Below are 18,320 nucleotides of genomic sequence, written 5' to 3'. Positions count from 1 at the left end.
ACCACCATGAACAATCCAACCAAATGTGGTTCCTTCAACGATTGGATCCTCCGGTTGGCCTTTGTATACATGTTCCGTCCTGATCTTGCAGTAAGTAGCATCCCCGAGTATTACATGAATTGGATACTCTTCGCTTGCGGTTCTGTAGAACATCTTTCCCTGTACATGTTGGAATTTCTCTTTCAGTTCTGTCAGCGTGGGTCTCTTGATAGTTGTGAAATCTGCAAGTTTGCTCCCAGTAATCTCTATTTTCTCGCTTGCCTTATTGTCAATTGAGTTGATTGTCACGTCATAGATTGGCATCGACTGTTTCTTTGTCCCGTTGACCGTTACAATGTAGCGCGTCTCGTGACGTATTGGATTTAGCTTCAACATTTTAGCTGCTTCCTTGGAGATAAAGTTCCTCCCCGACCCCGTGTCTAGATACGCCCAAAACGTAGTCCCCCGGATTTTCAGCGGTACTATGCCGGGTAGGGATTTTTCCTCGCCAGATGGCGTGTATCCGCTTAAAGTGGCATTGTGTTCTTGTGTCTCATTCCCCTTAGACTTATCACATAAGCTGGTGTGGTGTTTGCTCTTACACTTATAGCACCCCCTGCTACGACATTCTTTCCCAGTGTGTCCTGAGCGGGCGCAATTGTAACATAGTCGTTTTGCTGCAAAGAATTCCCTCCGTTTCGCGATTGTGTCGAATGTTGGGCACGAATCTCCCCAGTGGTTTTGGTTACAGAACAGGCAGTGGGGGTCTTTCTGGATAAAGTAATGGCGTTCCTTTCTTTTTGTATCCGTTTGATCTTTATAATTGTCTTCGGCCTGGTTGCGCTTGAGCCATTTTTGGATAGAATCGATCAACCTTTCCATGCTCCAATCTTCCCACCCCTCGTCCGTCCTCACTAGATCGGGTTTCACTTGGGGGAGTTTGTTTAAGGTTGACAGGACGAACCCCTTGAGCATCTCTCCCTCCCCCAAAGTTTGTAACGGGTCAAAATTCTTGCTCAACTTCTCATAAAGTTCGCGCACCCTTTCGTAATTTGATCCTCTGGTCATTGGCAAGTTAATTATCTCCTCCATATGTGCAGCGACAACAGTTTTACTCTGTCCAAACTCAGTTTGTCCAAACTTGAATATTATTATATATCAGCTTCGGACTATTTTTTGCGATTGGCATCCCGCGTACAGCCCAATATAATGATCAACAATAATGGCTAAAGCTCCGCAACATGTTGGTGACGTATTCAGTTATGCAAATCAGGGTAATGCCGTTTGAACTACCCCCAAAAAGCGCAAAATGTTACACATACACATTAAGGCAAGCCTAAAAGCAGAATTCCTAAATTATTATTTATTACTTTTTTTGTTTTCAGATATTTTGGGTGGTATTGAATAATGCATTATGGAATACTGCATCATGCAATACCCATAATGCACTCTAAAATAAGTTGTGTTTTTATAACACACCTGAGTTCCCTAACATACCAAGGTGTGTAGTGGTGACATACCTCTTCACTGTTTTATATCACGGTTTACGCAAACACACCAATGTGTGTAAGGAAACACAGAAAGTGTGTAATAATTACACACCTTATAAGTGTAATGATTTTTAAAAGCACCAGAATGTGGCTTTCTCTTTTACCTCACAAGCTTCAAATTTGGCGAGATATGGTGCTCAATGACATCAAATGCTTTTCACAGGTCAAGAAAAAAAGCAAACAGTCTTGAGGGCATTATTAATTGCAAACTTTCATGAATCTATTTCCCTGAGCAAAGCTAGCACTACGGTCACTACAGTTGTTATAGCAAACTTGGCGTAGGCGGATTTGATGCTGTTCTGTAAGACCAACCTGGCGAGATAAGTTTGTGTAAAAGGAACAATGCAAGAAATTCAAAACACAGGACAATGCCTTAATAGGCCGACAATAGTCGAAGTCAGTTGGTGAGCCTCGTTGAAGAGGGGCGGGGTTTACTCTTGCTGTTTTTTGAGACAGATAGAAATTGACCAGTCCAAAAATGGCCAAGCTCCCAAGAGCCCATGTTACAATGAGTTCCACACTTCAACATTTGTGAAATTCACAATGCTGGCCAACGTCTTTCTCTTTTTTGCCTCTTTTCTTTTTTTCCTTTGCATAAAACTCAAATTAAACGATTCCCTCAGCACGATTCGACTCTAGATCATAATTTTTTCCCTTAGTAGTGGTGTTATTAAAGTATGCTTAAGTCATGCAATTTATCACTTGGTAATAGGTTGAGGCAATTCACATCCTTTTCGAAAGTTTGGTGGAGCCTGCTTTTATCGAATCTCTGCCACTGAGGATGGACTGGAAACTAGTCTTCCATTTCCTCGGTCGGCGCATGAGCGGTTCACGATAAAAAATCCCTGTCCAATTTTGCGCATTGTTCATCACTACAGGGGCACACAACGAATCTGTTCCTCACATTATCTGTTTCCCAGAGCAATCTTGCTGGCTGGCAAAAATACAGGTGTTTCGATGAGCTGGCTGGGAAATTTTGTTATTGATAGAGGTTTTGCCTGGGAATTGCTGACTTTTCCTAGCATTTCAACCCCAGCTGGCTGTAGAGACTCTGAAGCCTGAGGACGACTTAAAAAAAAAAAAGAACCCCTTCCCTCTCCCAGAGAGTAGTCACAAACATACGACGGCTGGTCAGAGTGATTGCGCTTGCGGAAAAAAAAACCTGTTTTGTCCCGGTTTTGTCGCTTTTGTTCGGTCGTTTTGGGTCGAGGGATTTGAGAGCGCACGGAATTCCTGGCTGGGAAATAAATTTGATCAGCTGGCTGGGAAACCAACCAATTTTATCTAGCTGGCTGGGAAATTTCTTGTGTGTCTTGCTGTGAAAAAGGAACAGATAATGTTTTCCCAGCAACACTGAAAAACACCTGAAAATGCCTTAATAACATTTATTTTCATTAACTGGGGTATAATAATACATTTTACAACAAATTGGTCGTTGGGTGTACCTGCATCACTACTGTGGTGACTTTAGAAAATACTCTGAAAGAACTATTCAAGGAGTACGAGTTGATTGTTATTTCAAAAAAAATTCAAAAAATCATAAAGCGCCATTTTTTCAACCATTTAAACTGAGGTTCAGGGACATACTAGAAAAAGGTAACAAGACGATGGCTGGGAAGTGGGTAGAAGTAAGTCTCAAACACTGGCTCTCTTTCACTCTTTTTCTGGCTCTTTTCAGTCGAGGCTGGTACGGTGTCTGTTTCTTAGCCCAAACATTTGGTTTGATCAACGGAGTTGATAATGTAAATTGACCACCGTACGGTGGTCAATTTACATTATCAACTCCGTTGATCAAACCAAAATTTTGTGTACTACTTCCCCACCGACGCAGCACCACAGTTTCTTTAGAAACTACCACCTTTATTCATATGTTTCTTAGCCCGGTTTGGTGACGGTCTCTTTTATTAAATCTTACTGATACAGAAAAGAGATTTTTCAAATTTTGCGGAAGGACACCGAAAATTCAAACGAAGTACTCTAACAGAGTGTTTCTAATAATCGTCATTACAGCACTACAAATACAAAGAGCCAAGCTTCATCTAACGAAAAAAATAATTAGAGAAAATAATCGGCAGAAAAAAAAATGAAGTTCTTGCTTTCGCACTGATCACTTAAGTGATTATTTGAAGTCCTAACCGGAAAACACAACATGGAAGATAAGCAGGATAATACCGGCAGACAATGATTTTGGAAGCCGTCTAACTTTTTTTAGAGAACCTTTCATTCTACTCAGTACTGGTTGAGTAAGATATACTGCAGTCATATTCATTTTTCCGTCAATGACGCCTTAGTTAAACTTGAAACCAGAGTGAAAATGTCTTTTTGCAGAAGGCGCAGCCGAGGTCTCGGCGGTGACAGTGATTTTACCAATGTGGCGTCGATTGGAGAAGTTGTTATTGCGCGTGCCGATATAACAGTACTCTCCAGGCTTCGTGATGCGGAAACAGGGCGGGTTACAGGAGGCTGGGGCGTTATCAAGCTGAGCCTGTAATCGTGGACCCTGGTAACATCCCTTGTTCAGATAAAGATTCAGCGAGTCCTCGTCAAATCTAGTCCTTTGATCAATGACTTCAAGAGGGATTTTTTGACAAGTCGCTGGTTTGAGAGAGCTGCATCCTTCCTTTATCCAGCAGATATTGGTGCGATCCGTTTCTGAAATTAAAATGACAGGAGAGAAATAAGTGTAAAACATAGAGGCTTTTTGGGCATCTCGGTCACAGCAAGTTAAATTACTTTGCCCAAAGGTAAGGACTCCGATCCGACTTTTATGTATGCCAGGGAAAAGTTTCCAAAGACATGTTTTCCCGTATTCTTGCCGCGCGAAGAAAATTAGGTGCAGAAGTAATTTTAGAGGGACACAAGTTGAGTTTGGACATTTCCTCACAATTTCATGTTGCCATTTGAACCATCTTTATGCGACCATCGTATGGGCTCGTGATTACCAACCGCTGTTTCGGGAAAGGAGCCCACCCTCCTGAATGAAGACCGGACTCGAGAGAGTGGAGAAAATTGAGCCTAACCAGCGTACCATTGTAAAGTATGGGGATTATCACCAATTTAAGGCAGTGATTTTGGGACTTGAAATAAACATACTAAAGAAAAAGACAACCCAAATTTTTGGTCACTCACGGGACTCGATTTATCTTTTTAGTATAGGGTCGCATACTAATACGTCGAGGCTGAACCAGAGAGGACCACTCTTTCTTTCATTCGATCTCAGAAATCTTGTTGCAATGTGTCTTTTTTTAAAATTTCGTGCTTTTGGGACAACAGAAGTTTATTGGCCTTTCGTCGGCTTCCGTATCAATCGCGATTAAATATATTGGGACATATCGTTCAGCTATGTTGACCATTTGACGTTTACCGACTGACCTCGTTGCGTAGTTCGAATTACCAGTGGAAGGGAATGTAAAATTAGTTCTACTTAACGGGCAGTTCTAGTAAACCGATGTCGAGTTAGCTAATTGTAAATGACTAAAATAATGGGTTCAAACGCAAGGGAAATCGGATTTTGTTTGAGTTAGAAGGGCTCGACTGAAAATGTCATGTAGAGATACTTACGGGCTTTTCCTTCGCCAGCGTTGTTTGTCGGGTTGTTGTTTGAACCTAAAAGAAAGGAAAAGATTAAGTTAAAAATACAAGAATCGTGTAAGTTGATGTCAAGTCTTGCAGACGAGATTGTTGGCTTTAGAATGCGCATGTTATAATTAATCTCTTAGGTAATCAAACCACTACGAATTTTAGAATATTCTCTGCTGTAGTACAAAATAAAAGTTAAAGTTAACCGCACACATGCGGATCAGTAGTTGGTCGAGCATCGGGCTGTCATGCATATATGCGGGAGGTCCCGGGTTCGAATTCCGGCCGAATAACTGAGGAGAAAGTGCTGCCTTTGCAATTTTATCTGCAAATGGTTGGACTTTCTAGTCTCCTCGGATGAGGACCTTAAACCGTAGGCCCCGTCTCACAAATATCTTCCATGTTCATAAGTTCCTGGCCTCACCGCAGCCGTTTTTAGGTCGCGAAGGAGGCTAATAAGTTCCACGGTGGGACGTTAAAAACCCCAACAATATACGAGAAGAGAAGGAGATGAAGCCCCCGGGGTTGTGGCTGTTCTATTCTCTTCAGCATAAGTGCCGGCTTAGCAGTGGTGTCCTAAAAAGGCTTATAATATAAAGTGTATGAGGCCACCTAGGCAGAAACAGCCATAAGTCAAAAAGGAATTTGCCGAGTGCTGGAACATGTAGATATTACTTGAGGTATAGCTACTATTTGTCTCCGCGACACACAAAATTGCGTTTATCGCAGGATATAAGTTGAGTACGCACCACGAAATAATAATTAACAATTATTCCACGAGCGCGCGCTGGATATGAGATGATAGATGGCCAACGAGGCCCGTAGCGCCGAGTTGGCTATAATCATCTCATATCCAACAACCGCGAGTGGAATAATTGTTTTATTAAAAACGACCCCAAAATATAGAAAACTAGACTATAATAAAAATAAAAAGGCCCAAAAAATCACGCGTATGCTTGCCGTGTTTGTAGATCATGGTATAATGGCTCATAACCCATGATGGCTTAGCCAATCAAAACTCTCGAATTGCATTATCAAATGATCCAGTTTTTAATAATTAGTAAATAAACCCCTTGCGGAGGATAATGCCCAAGGCTTAAAGATTGTCTGAAAAATGAACAGTTAGCCGGGGGCATTATCCTCCGATGCACCAGCGAGCCGGAAAGGGGTTTATTTATTTTATAACCCTGCGATTAATTTCTCAAGAAGAACGCACTTAGATCCAAAAGGGGAAAAAAGCCAGTTTTCGCGTATGTGAATGGCTCGATTCCCGTTGACGTAATCAAAAAACGCATGTTGATAGGTTTGCTCGACGATTTTATATTACACAGTAATTGGAGGAAATGTTGACTAGTTGTCATGTCAAGTATACTCTTTATAACGCCTTAAAGATTGAAAGCTTGAAAACGTAAATGAAAACACAGTTTTTCTAAATGTTTTTGCAATTATATTGTTCGAAAAGAGGACAGCCGACGAATTAACAGTCTTTCACATGCAAAAATGCGTAGTGTTTTTAGGTGCCCTTTGGAATTACAGGCAAGAAAGTTGGAGTGAGAAACATCGGCCTTGCATGGACTATGAACGTTGAAGGATAATGGAGTTATCCAGCCCAACACGAATGGCTTTCATGGTATATTGCGGCTGTATGGCTTTCCTTCAACTTTTCTTGCTTCTACAAAAAATCGCCTCAACGCACTGGATATGTACAGTTCCCGACGACTCCATGTTTTCAAGAGTGTTTTGGAACCTCTTTTCTTTTCCCCACGATAAAAATTGGATGAAAATTATATACCGTAGCTAGTAGCTTGGTAAATAGACTGTCACAAAAAATGTATATAACCTTTAGTTTGTTCCTACACAAAATTCACAGACGTTGAGAGCATATTTTGTGACGTGGACTTTTTCTTGTTGCCTGCATTGACAACCAGCTTTGTGATTTCTCCATCACTGGCTTCTGCAAAAAGAATTTTTGTGTCTTTCATGACTAATCAAAAGTTTAGCTTGAACGTTTGCTCGTTTCCTGATCTTCTTTCGTAGAAATAAAATCAGAGGACCGATATAAAATCGGACGACGGATATTCTCTGATAATTATCGTGCGATTTGTATCACGTGATCAGTTTTATCCAATGAGAGCCCGCAAAAATTAATCGGTGGGTTATAATTAAAAATAGTTACCCATGCTTGCACGTCTTGTGGCGCTTGTGGCTAAAATTAATGTACACTGATATTTTCCCTTTGTTTTCCCATAGCGGGAGAAAAAACACCGAATCGACAAGCGATGTTTCTTTAATTCATTTTTCATCTGTGGACCTTTAATTTTATGTGCTTGCGTTCTGTTTTTGCCAATATACTTCCCAATCTGTTGGTATGACTGTGGTAAATTAACGCTAGGTTACCCGTATAAAGTCTCATTTCGGAGACACTCCGAAACGCTTATACATATCTCAAAGTTTATTGGATACGATGGTGAGTTTCAAAGACATGCCCCTTTTCACCTGAGGTGGGCTGTTATCTACTTTTACGTGCAAGGAAGTCAAGCTTACCAGACCACGCAAAACATATGATTGTATTTGTTGTCACCGTTACTTCTTCAGGGAAGAAGCGATATTCCATGGCGGGATAAGCTTGCACGATATTTCCTCTCTTTCCCATACTGATAATATATTTAATATCAAGGTGCTGGAATTCCTTTTTAAGATGATGCCGTGATTTAATGACGAATACGTGAGATCTGTCCTGGAATGTTCGACCCAGCTGGGTAGTGTCCAAAGCGAGCTGGAGGTCAGTGTTTCCATCAACAGCCTTTGTTTTCGGGTCGTTCTTAACCCTGCAAGATATGTAAATTTTGATGATTGTTTGTGCATTTTAAGTTGTTCAATGGTTTATTTCACTGAACTTTGGTTGAAAGTGACTTACTTGTCATTGTCTTTGGCTGTGAATTCACGTGGAAAGTCATCAGTCGTGATGTTGTACCTACATAGATAATATAAATTTAACGGTAATCAATGAATTCAAGGTGATACAGTCAACCCTACCGGATGCCATTGCAATTCCATTCTCTCCTTATTCCCTTAGTCTATCGCTCATATTGCTACTAATTTCTCCACTCTTCCCACGTTTAAAATCAGGGGCACCCGACGTCAATTTTCGGAAAATATCTGTTCGGAAGACGATTTGAGATCTAGGATCTTCGGAACATTTGTTGCAAAAATTCTTGCTTGCCTGCCTCTCCTAGGATTTTCGAACATCTGAAAAAATGATATAATTGCCCACTTTTAACGGATTTTTACCCTAAAAAGGTCACCTACAATTTTCGGGAGCCTTTTTTCTGGCTGAAAGGTAAGTTTTGATTCCTATAGTTTTCCGATCACTAGACTTTCAGCTAGGAAATCCGAACAGATAAAAAATTTTTAGGGCATAAAAATATGCCTTTATCTACCGTTTAAATACCAAAATACGTTTAACAATGCTATGTTTAAGTGGTTTTGAACTATATTCTAGTTGGGTGCCCCTGTAAAATTTCGATGTTGTGGCCAATTAACTGAATTAATGCGTAATTAATAAACTGAAATCGTCCACTAATTAAAAGAAGTGTCCGTGTCTGTGTAAACTTTTAAAGACAGCGAAGAACGTTTTTCACTTAGCTTGTCTTTTTGACTTGCCTGTCATATTGTTTCACTATCTGTTCGATATGGATTTTTTATTTTTTACAGATATAATTCCTTTCTTTTCTTTGTATAGGCTCCTGGGGCATGGCTTCCTTAGTACCATTTATTATATAGATACTGATTAAATACCAGATTTTTTCTTTTACTAAAGAATCATATTTTCATCGCGGGCAGTGAAGATATTATTTTTATCTCTCATGTGTGAGGATATTGGTGTCGCCATGGTTACACCAAATACAAGAGATCTTCCCGCTCAGGCACACCCGCACACTTTAATTGCACTATTTTGCTGTTTCAAAATGAATTTTAGAAAGTAGTGTTTTATGAGGAAATTCCATCAGTATCTATAAAATAAACAGAACATTACATGGCCGCTTGGAGATTCGAATTTTATCTTCGAGTTCTGAAAGTATCTCTCACGAGTGACCGAAGTATCCCCGCGCGGTCATGTAATATCCTCTACGTTTCCTAAATTGGGAGGAAACTGAGAAACATACAAGTAACGATTTTTCACCTAATACGTAATACGCATCGCTGGGTGACGTTACTGGGGAAAGCCGGAACTTTCCACTTGAACGACGAAAATTTTCCTTCCATGTTCATTCCGTTGTGATTAACGACAGTAGAAGGTGCAAAGTGCACCTCAGGTGGTTCTTGAAGAAGGAGATACTGATCGAGTTCCTCGGCTCCCTGTGACACTTTATGCGGTTGATAGGGCTTTCCATACTTAAGCCTCATGTTCCCTTGACCATGACAAGTACTCAAGACGCCTGCGGTTCTCTCAATGTAATTTGTGACAAAATTTGTCCACTTTCCACCTTTTTCCGTACACTCGGTTTTGTTAATGTAAAGAGCTACGCATTTCTCGGCTAGTTGATTCCCAAGCTTCTTTGGACAATCTTTATTCCCTGCCAGTTTGTTTGGCATAATACACAAGTCTGATGAAGAACATAAATGCACAAAAAATTACATATGATTTATCCGAATAATTAACAACGTGCAAGAACACTACCTTTATTGGCCCATCGTATGAAGGGGACTATTTAGTTGGAGGGGGAGTGGAAGAAGAGAAGGATTAGGGTTAGAGATCATCGGTCTTGTGTCCCACCACAGCTTCTTAGTAGCAGTTTCCGTTACAAGAGATTACACGAGGACAGTAGATTATAGTCATAAAAAAGCGCAAGCCTTGAAGTATGAAAAGAATTTATGTATTAGATTCGGCGCATGAGAAGTTCGACTTCTGCATCCAGAGTCGCACTTTGCCGCTTTATCCGACTGAGCAGGTCGAATTGAATAGTTGGGTCGACCCAAATCAAATTCGTCGAATTTACTTGATTCAAACGTCGAAATTCTCATGATTTGATTCGGCGCAAAAAAAGTTCGACGTTTAAACTAGAAGTAAGTCTGAACCGATGATCAATACGAGTTACTCATTTATGTATTCAGCCCATGTAAGAGGATTCAACTTCTGTAAATAGATCACATGTGTGCTACTCGTGAATAGATTGGTTACAGAGCCAACGGTGCTCCAATCAGCTTCGTCTAGAAGTTCACTACTCACTCACATTTTTCGCCGTAATGTGGGCTATTGACATAATCTTTCATCAGCTTGTTTGTCTTTTTGTCGCTGACCAAGATAGCGATGTCCTTCCAAGGCGAGGGGCCCCAGTAGGGATAGTAATCACGCTCCTCGGGCACCTCCAGTCCATTCCCTTGCTCCACCAGGATTTTGTCGAGTGTAGATCGCTTTGTCACCTGCTAATTTTTTTCGTGCATTGGTTTGATCAGGGGTACACAAACCTATAACATATAAACAAAAAAGATTGTAGTTTAAATCAACGTTTTGCATTCCTACTAAAAGGACCAACCATTATGATCAATTCGATAGTCAGCGTTCTTTGGAATATCTTATAAGTAAGGGTTTCTTAAAACGTTTAACGATAAAAAACAACGGTAAAAGACGACGTTTCGACCGTACTTCGGTCATTATCAAGTGACTGGTAAAATTGAAACTGTATATATATATAACTGAATAAATGTGTGACAGAAAATTTGCCCTGAGCGGGATTTGAACCCACGTCCCCCCATTACTAGTCGGGTTTGATCACCACTACACCACCAGGACAACCATGCTGGCAACACAGCCATCGAAGAGGTGATTTACGTGGTTTAAGGCGTGGGCCTCCCGTGAAATTTTCTTTCGAGGTGACAAAGTAGGGGAGCCTATAACTTCACTTGAAACCCAACTAAGGATCAACTCAATGATGCACGACCGTAGTCAACTTAGCGGATGACAAGGAAGGATCCTAGAAGGATACAGGCTAATTTTAATTTTAATTTTCACTCTCTCTAAAATTAAAATTAGCCTGTATCCTTCTAGGATCCTTCCTTGTCATCCGCTAAGTTGACTACGGTCGTGCATCATTGAGTTGATCCTTATTATCCTTAGCCCAGAAGTTGTCCAGTGTTGAGTTTCCCATAACTTTCTCTCAATTTCTCCTCGACTTGGACTGTGAATCCATTTGCGATCCTCCTGGGGGTGATACGCTGTTGGCTCAAGGGATCTACTTAACTGACTCTTTAAATTAATTACCCTTGTCTGCCTGTGAATCACATGTTTGCAGGTGTAAACGATTGCATATTGAGAGTAGGTCAACTCATGAATATAAAACATCTCATCGACGGGGCAGTGAAATTTGTTCGTGCACTTCGTTCAAACACTAAAATTCTTTGTAAGATCTTTTGGAGCCTAAGAATGTTTGTGGCGAAAATGTTTGCCAATTGATGAAGAAGAGTTGTTGTGTTCTTTAACACGTTGGTGCAGATGGCGGCGTGTGAAACCAACATAACCTGCATCGCGCAGGTCACATTCAAATTTGTAAACAAGGCACTGTTGGTTCACAATTTGCGGCTTAACTTCTCGCAATTTTCGATCTTGTTCAATCTTTGAATAGCGTTTCAATCTTTGGAACAGCGTTAATTTAAGGGACGTTTAAGGTTCCTCAATATTTCCAGCCTGCGAACGCAGACGAATTTCTGGGGGTCGTTTCTCTTCCCCGAAAAATACGTCTACGTTCGCAGGCTACAATATTTCATTCATAGATTTTATTTGCATTTCGTATCTGTGTACAAATGTATTCTCGGCTATTTCATGATCCTATACTTGTGTAAAAAATGTAAATGTAAATGCTTTGTTTATAGCGGGTGGAAGTGCACTTAGCTCTCAAGCTAGTTTACAGGCACTCCACTGTTAACAATGTGAAAGTAACAACTCAAACTTAACACAAACATTATTAAGAACCCTAACTGGCAGGAGGCAACCACTTGGCTATTTACAAAGCGTGGTAGGGTTGAATCCGGGACATTCGGAAACAAATCCAAACCAGAGGTCAGAACGGGATTCGAACCGCGGAGCAGCCGCATGCAAACCCAACGCCCTAACCACTGGACCACACTGCCTGTCTCGCCGTTGATGTGGATTTTCCTCGTCATTACATAAGAGTTAGTACTAGTTAGAAGAGAATTGTTCCCACTCTACTCATCCACTATTTGATGAATTTGAGTTACAGTTCGCGTTTTGGTTTTTACTACGATTTTCATAATTCTCTCAGGCGCCAAAGCGCCAAACTGCGTTTTGGCTTCCATCAATCAAATTTCTGAACATAGTAGGGAAGATCGACTCCGCCTCCGGAAAGTGAATTGGAATTTTTATTTAATTCGCAGCTCGAATACCATTATGGCATCTTTTTAGAGGTTTTTAGTAAAAAGGATTAGTGCAGATTCCATCGCTTTCTATTGGCGAAGTCAAGTTCGAATGTACCGCGGGAAGCAAAGATGCTGATTGGTAGGTTCAGCGTCAACTCTAGATCTTGGCAGTTTGGCCGTTGGCGCTTGAAGATGAGATTCCGCTGAATTATGAAAATCTCAGTAACAGAATTTATAGCAACAGGGCGAAGAAGGCCGGCTATAAATTTAACTACATGTAGAAAAGAAAAGAAGCCGGCCCGAGAAAACCAGGTTAGGAAGATATTTAGGGCATATACATTTTTGGGCAATAAAATCGAAGGCGAAGCACGCAATGGGTTCAAGCGGGCCGCCCAATTCGGATCGTAAAATTGCCCAATCAGAGCGATCGTACTAAGTGAGAAATATGTTTCAATGCTTACTGTACAGTTGTAATTGCCTTAAATGTTGTTGTGAATCAGCTGTTATACCATGCTCCGAAAATAAAGATTATCCTGCAGGGGCCACATAAAGTCTCAATGACAATATGTGAAGAAATTTACGTCTAGAGAGAATTTTTTTAAACCGAGTTTGTAAAGGAGAGAGAGATTCGGATTGTTTGGCTGGACAAAAGACTAATATTTGAAAGGGTTGCACGACTCAAATGATGCACAAAATTAATTTTCAATTTTAAAAGTTGAAATTTGGGAGGTAGGAAGAATTTCCTTGTTTAGAAAATTCCAAAATAGTAGAACTGAGAATACTTTTCGTAGTAGAGTTGAATATAGAAATATATTTCACCAGCGGAAGCTCATCTTCGCGAGATATCAACCGGTACCCTACCGAGAATCCATGGACGTTTTCAGAAATGAGGATTCCCATGTCCTTCTTGGTTTGTTATGTTTAATTTATACATTTATGTCCTGAACGGAGACGTTAATTGTGTGTTAATTGGCTAAGAGACATTACAGAGAATGTCACGTTTACGATAAACGGCAAACGTCATTCTGAGATTTGCTGTTTGCCGAGAATGAAAAAGTGTTTGATTTTGACTCATTTCTTGCCTGTTAGCTATTATAGATATCGAGCAACGACTCACAAGAGAGAGGGAGGGGGAGGGGAGAAAGAGTATGGGAGGGAGAGAGAGGGAGAGAGAGCAACCACTGGCAAATGTAATTGGGATGCTAAGGCAATGATCCACCTGAAAACCTCTCAGACTTCATGAACAATATTTCACTAATAGCTTCCTAATTGAATTCTCCCGCATGACTGACATTTACAAATGACATGACTCTTATCGGACAATTAATTTTTTAACCTTAAAATGTGGTTTGCTTATTCCTTGATAGATTGAAGAACAATTCAGTTAGTAGACCAACACAATACACCAAACAACTGTAAGCTATTTTAAAAACACGTTTAAAACATTTCAGGCGCAAATCGCAAACAAGAGAGGATAAGGAAAGAGAACGGATCCCCATGCACCATCATAGCTTTTTAAAATCATTCTATCTTTCGTTTCGCAAAGCTATTTTAAGTTCTCATTCCCAATGCCGCAATATTTAAAACTTCATTACGTCATTCCAACTAGCCAATCAAGCGGCTCTCTAAAAACAGTTTCGTAGGTTAAATTAGATTTTAAAAAAACTATAAAAAAGAGTGGCTATGTTGTCGGTCAAATCCGGGCTCGTTCTTACCTAGGTTAAACGGGTGACCCTCATTTTACCTACAGTAGGTTGACTACGCACTAATTTATTTTGGAGCCTTTGGGAAGCAGGGATGGCGCAGTGGTGAGAGCACTCGCTTCCCGCCAGTGTGGCCAGGGTTCGATTCCCGGACCCGACGCCATAAGTGGGTTGAGTTTGTGTTGGTTCTCTTCTCTGCTTCGAGGGTTTTTGCCGGATTCTCCGGTTTTCCCCCCTCAGAAAAAACCAACATACAGCTGATTCCAGCTGGCTGTAAGCTGTGCTCCAAGGTCACACATGGACCGTATAGCGGCTGCTAGAGGCGCCTTTGTATGCTTTCGGTTCGACCTTGTTGAGCTGCGTCGTTGCTATACTTGCGACGGCGATTAGCCGCGACAATTATTATTATTATTATTATTATTATTATTATTATTATTATTATTATTATTATTATCAATATTATTATTAGAGAAAAATTAGGGTCAGGCTAGGATTAGTTTTGATTATTATACATGGATATCAATTGACTTATAAATAAGTATATAATGAAAAAAGCTGCGTTAAGACGAGCATGTTTTTTTTTCCTTACTATGTTGTAATGTTAAGACTGAATTGATAAGTGTATGAATATGGAAACCGATAAAATCATACTTGAGGGAAGGTATAGATATTCTTAAACCTTTTTGGAAGCCGGGTTGATAGTTGCTTTAATTAAACTAGGTAGAGTGCATATTCAACCTAGGTTAAATAAAGATCACCAATTTAACCTACAATCAGTGGCAAAAGTCTTGGGACACTCACCATTTGAAGTTGGTTTTCTTACTGAGTTTGAAAAATTGCCCCCTCCCCCGGAGAACAATGTTGCCAATAGTGAACATGCATTTCCTTGTCTATTTCAACATTGATTGGGGAGAGGAGGGACTCTTATTTTGAAGTTTTCAGTGGACAGGTATTTTGATAGTTATGCTTAGTTTCTGACGTCTGAGAGGTTTTCAGGCCCATTCTGAAACTAGTGTCCCAACTACTTTTGCCACTGATTGTAGGTAAAAACGGATCCAACCTGAGCCCGGATTTGACCGACAACATCGATATCTCACCTTCGTTTCTCTCCCGGCGATACATCGAGCGATAGTAATTGAGTGGCTCGTGAAGTCCTCGGTCTTGTTTGATAAAACTATCTTCTGAGCTCGTTTCTGAGAAGGCTTGAGGTGTGAAGTATTGACCGTTACGAAAAGTATGCCAATCGAACTCTGAATATACACTGACGGTCGCTCTTCCCTCAGGGAACGGTTGACACATGTATTGTAAGATGATTTGCGTTTCCACCTTGTCATCTGTCTCTGGTCCAGTCCCATGCTGGTTGGTCCACATGATGTCTAATTCGGTTTTAACTTCAGGATCAATTCCACTCATATAGAACTCCTAACAGATATTTAATACACAAATTTTATATGATAATGCTTATATATCTGGGCAACAAAGTGATACCAAAATTTGCAATTGAGCGAAAGATATGAACATATGAGGGTTCCGCAAGTGAGCGCAACTATTAACATCTTACAGTGCTTCATCTATAAATTTAGTCTGACTCAGTTACTCAACCTCTACTCTATCGTTTATTTCACTTAATTGCTTGCTTCTTTTTGTTAGATGAATACAAGTTTATGTTGTTGATGAAGATGGTGATGATGATGTCTGTATCCCTCGGATGCATACAGGAGGCTTTCAATGGGGTTAACCGTTAGTCGTAAAACGTCAACAAAAGTTGGCCCTTGGGCGTAAAAATGAGAAAAAATAACCGTTTATGAAAAAAATTAAAACCATTTAGCCTGATTTTTTGTTTTAGGAAAGTGGAATGGGGAGTATTTAGGGTTTGCTCTACGCGCTGACATTCCGTCCCGCTGCCAAGACCTTTTGCCAAGACAAAAAGGTCCCAAGTAAACCGCCCAGTTGGAGTTCTTGACAAAAGTGTCAAAGTTGGTGTTCTGTAAAACGAGAAACAGGTGCTTTTAAAGGAGACCTACCATTGGCAGCTGTCTTGTCTCAGGAATATTGCCCACTCCGGCAATGCTATCCAATCTGTCTCCAACGTTATAGCCAGCTTTGCCGTTATTCTACGAGTCAATGCAAGAAAACAAGAAATTCTGCTTTTGGTGGCATACCTTCTCCGCTAAGTAAAAGGAAAGTCAATACTTGCTTGCAACAGCCGATAAAACGTGAATTGTGAATCAAAGATAACTTGAAAAGTGACAAATGAAAGTATCGGTATAATTGTAGTAATGTCTATATATTGACGCGATCATCTTACCTGGGAATCAAACAGTCTGTTAGCTTGCTTGACGTTTTCGAGATTTCCGTTCAGTCGATTGTTGGATCCATGCGGGACATGTAGATAAACGTCTGACAAGCAAGGCACGATAAAAGAAATCGCCAGCCAGCCCCAAACTATAATGGCCATCTTGATCTGTTTGAGGAAAATGTTACAGAAGCAGTCTTATGACAAGCAAGTTAGAATGCATATATATCTTTGTAACAAGTAATGCAATATACTATTTCCATGGCAACCATTTACTGCCAAATCCATATACCCTATTTATGAATGGCAGCCAATCAATTATTCTTTTGTCTTCGTGCTAATGACGCCAACTAGCCTCGCTCTAAAGCAACATTTCTTTAAATTCTGTCCATGCAAACGAGGCCAGTTGGTCTTATTAGCACAAGGACAAAGGATTAATTTATTGGCCGTCATTTGTGAATGCTGTTTGTTTCGTGAAGTAAGGTTTGTCTAGTATATATATCTCGCCATCATAAAATATCTTTTCCTCTAACCGAGCAACCATGGAGACGTAATGCAGTACTGATGGGCAGTAATTGCGTTCAGAAATGGGCCATTTGCCGGTACAGGAAATAAATGGGCCCGAAAGTTTTGGCTAAGGCCAGCAAAGTTGCGCGCTACGAAGGATCCCCATATCTTGACGTATGATATTGCGTGGCGCTCAAACCGCTAAAGATATTCCCATATCCTATTAATGCCAGTCTTGCCATAATGATAAATCCTAGCATTACGTTAAAAAGTGAGAGCTATTGACTTTGTGTCCTAGCTACGTGCTGAATGAATATGGGTGTGATGACATATTGACCTTGTTTTTCATGAGTTGGTATGGAGAACGACAGCTTTGTTGGTGGAGAATGACAAAGACCTAATACGTTGATCTTCTTTAAGTTGATAGTCATGAAAACATCTTGGCTGGCATGGGCAAAACTGTCCGTAAGTTCCTGCATGCAGCTGCTGTTCTGAATAAGAGACCAGGGCTGCATCATCAGCAAATATCCCTGGTCACCGTCTTTCGAACCTTAATCTTGGCCCTTACTCGGGAGATATTGGACAGCCTCCCGTCTGACCATGTACCGAACAGGAAAATTAACTCAGATACTTACGAACGTTTTTTAACATGTATTATGGTTTTCTCAGTTGCATGATACACCGAAGAGCAAGCCTCATTCTCAGAATGTCTATCGAAAGTATGAGGCTTCTGAAATGTGGCTTAAAAATGGAACGTTTGGAGTAAAGTGGCCACTAAACAGTTCGTCGAAAATAGTCATTCCAGCCTCCAAAGTTCTCTCAACGAACGCACTTCATAATCAACGATTATTCCTAGATTTATCACCACTTATGTCCAGGTTTGACCCTAATTAGATGCACGCCCAATTTTGACATTCAACACAAAGTGTCCCTTTAAGTGTAAGCATTTGCAACCTATTTTCAACAATATTAAGGTAATGGTAAAGGTTAGCGTTATTTTTAGCTTTAGGTAAATGCAGCAGTTAATCTTCACTAAAAGAGCAGCATTTGGGGGACACTTTGTGATGTAAATTGTCTGTATTCTGAGACACAAGTGATGTTGAAGTTGGCTAGAAGAGCAAGGGGACACTTCGTGACGCTTACTGAAATCTGCGTGCATTTAATTAGGGTCAAACCTGGACGTATATCAGATTTATGTCTCATTAAGTGATAAATGATCAAGATACTCCGTTAAATATAAGTATTCTGAAAGAAAGGCATTACGATGTATATGGCGACTACGAAAGGCAATCACATATTACACACTGTGTTTGATTTTTATCTAAAAAGAAT

At 40.4% G+C, this 18,320-nt stretch overlaps 1 protein-coding gene and 1 pseudogene across 1 annotated transcript in view; both read right to left on the bottom strand.

The window, feature by feature from the left end:
• Positions 1–522, bottom strand: part of LOC138005488 (uncharacterized) — a 1,110-nt gene extending 588 nt beyond the window's left edge. The window contains exon 1 of the mRNA XM_068851706.1: positions 1–522. This exon is cut by the window's left edge and continues 588 nt beyond it. Coding sequence (XP_068707807.1) covers positions 1–375 — 375 coding nt within the window. The 5' untranslated portion in view covers positions 376–522.
• Positions 523–3,816: 3,294 nt separating this feature from the next.
• LOC138005154 (protein DD3-3-like) lies at positions 3,817–17,248 on the bottom strand (annotated as a pseudogene).
• Between the last annotated feature and the right edge of the window lie 1,072 nt (positions 17,249–18,320).

This window comes from Montipora foliosa, chromosome 6, assembly GCF_036669935.1.
Source record: "Montipora foliosa isolate CH-2021 chromosome 6, ASM3666993v2, whole genome shotgun sequence".
Taxonomy (NCBI): Eukaryota; Metazoa; Cnidaria; class Anthozoa; order Scleractinia; family Acroporidae; genus Montipora; species Montipora foliosa.
This window is presented reverse-complemented; position numbering and strand designations above follow the sequence as displayed.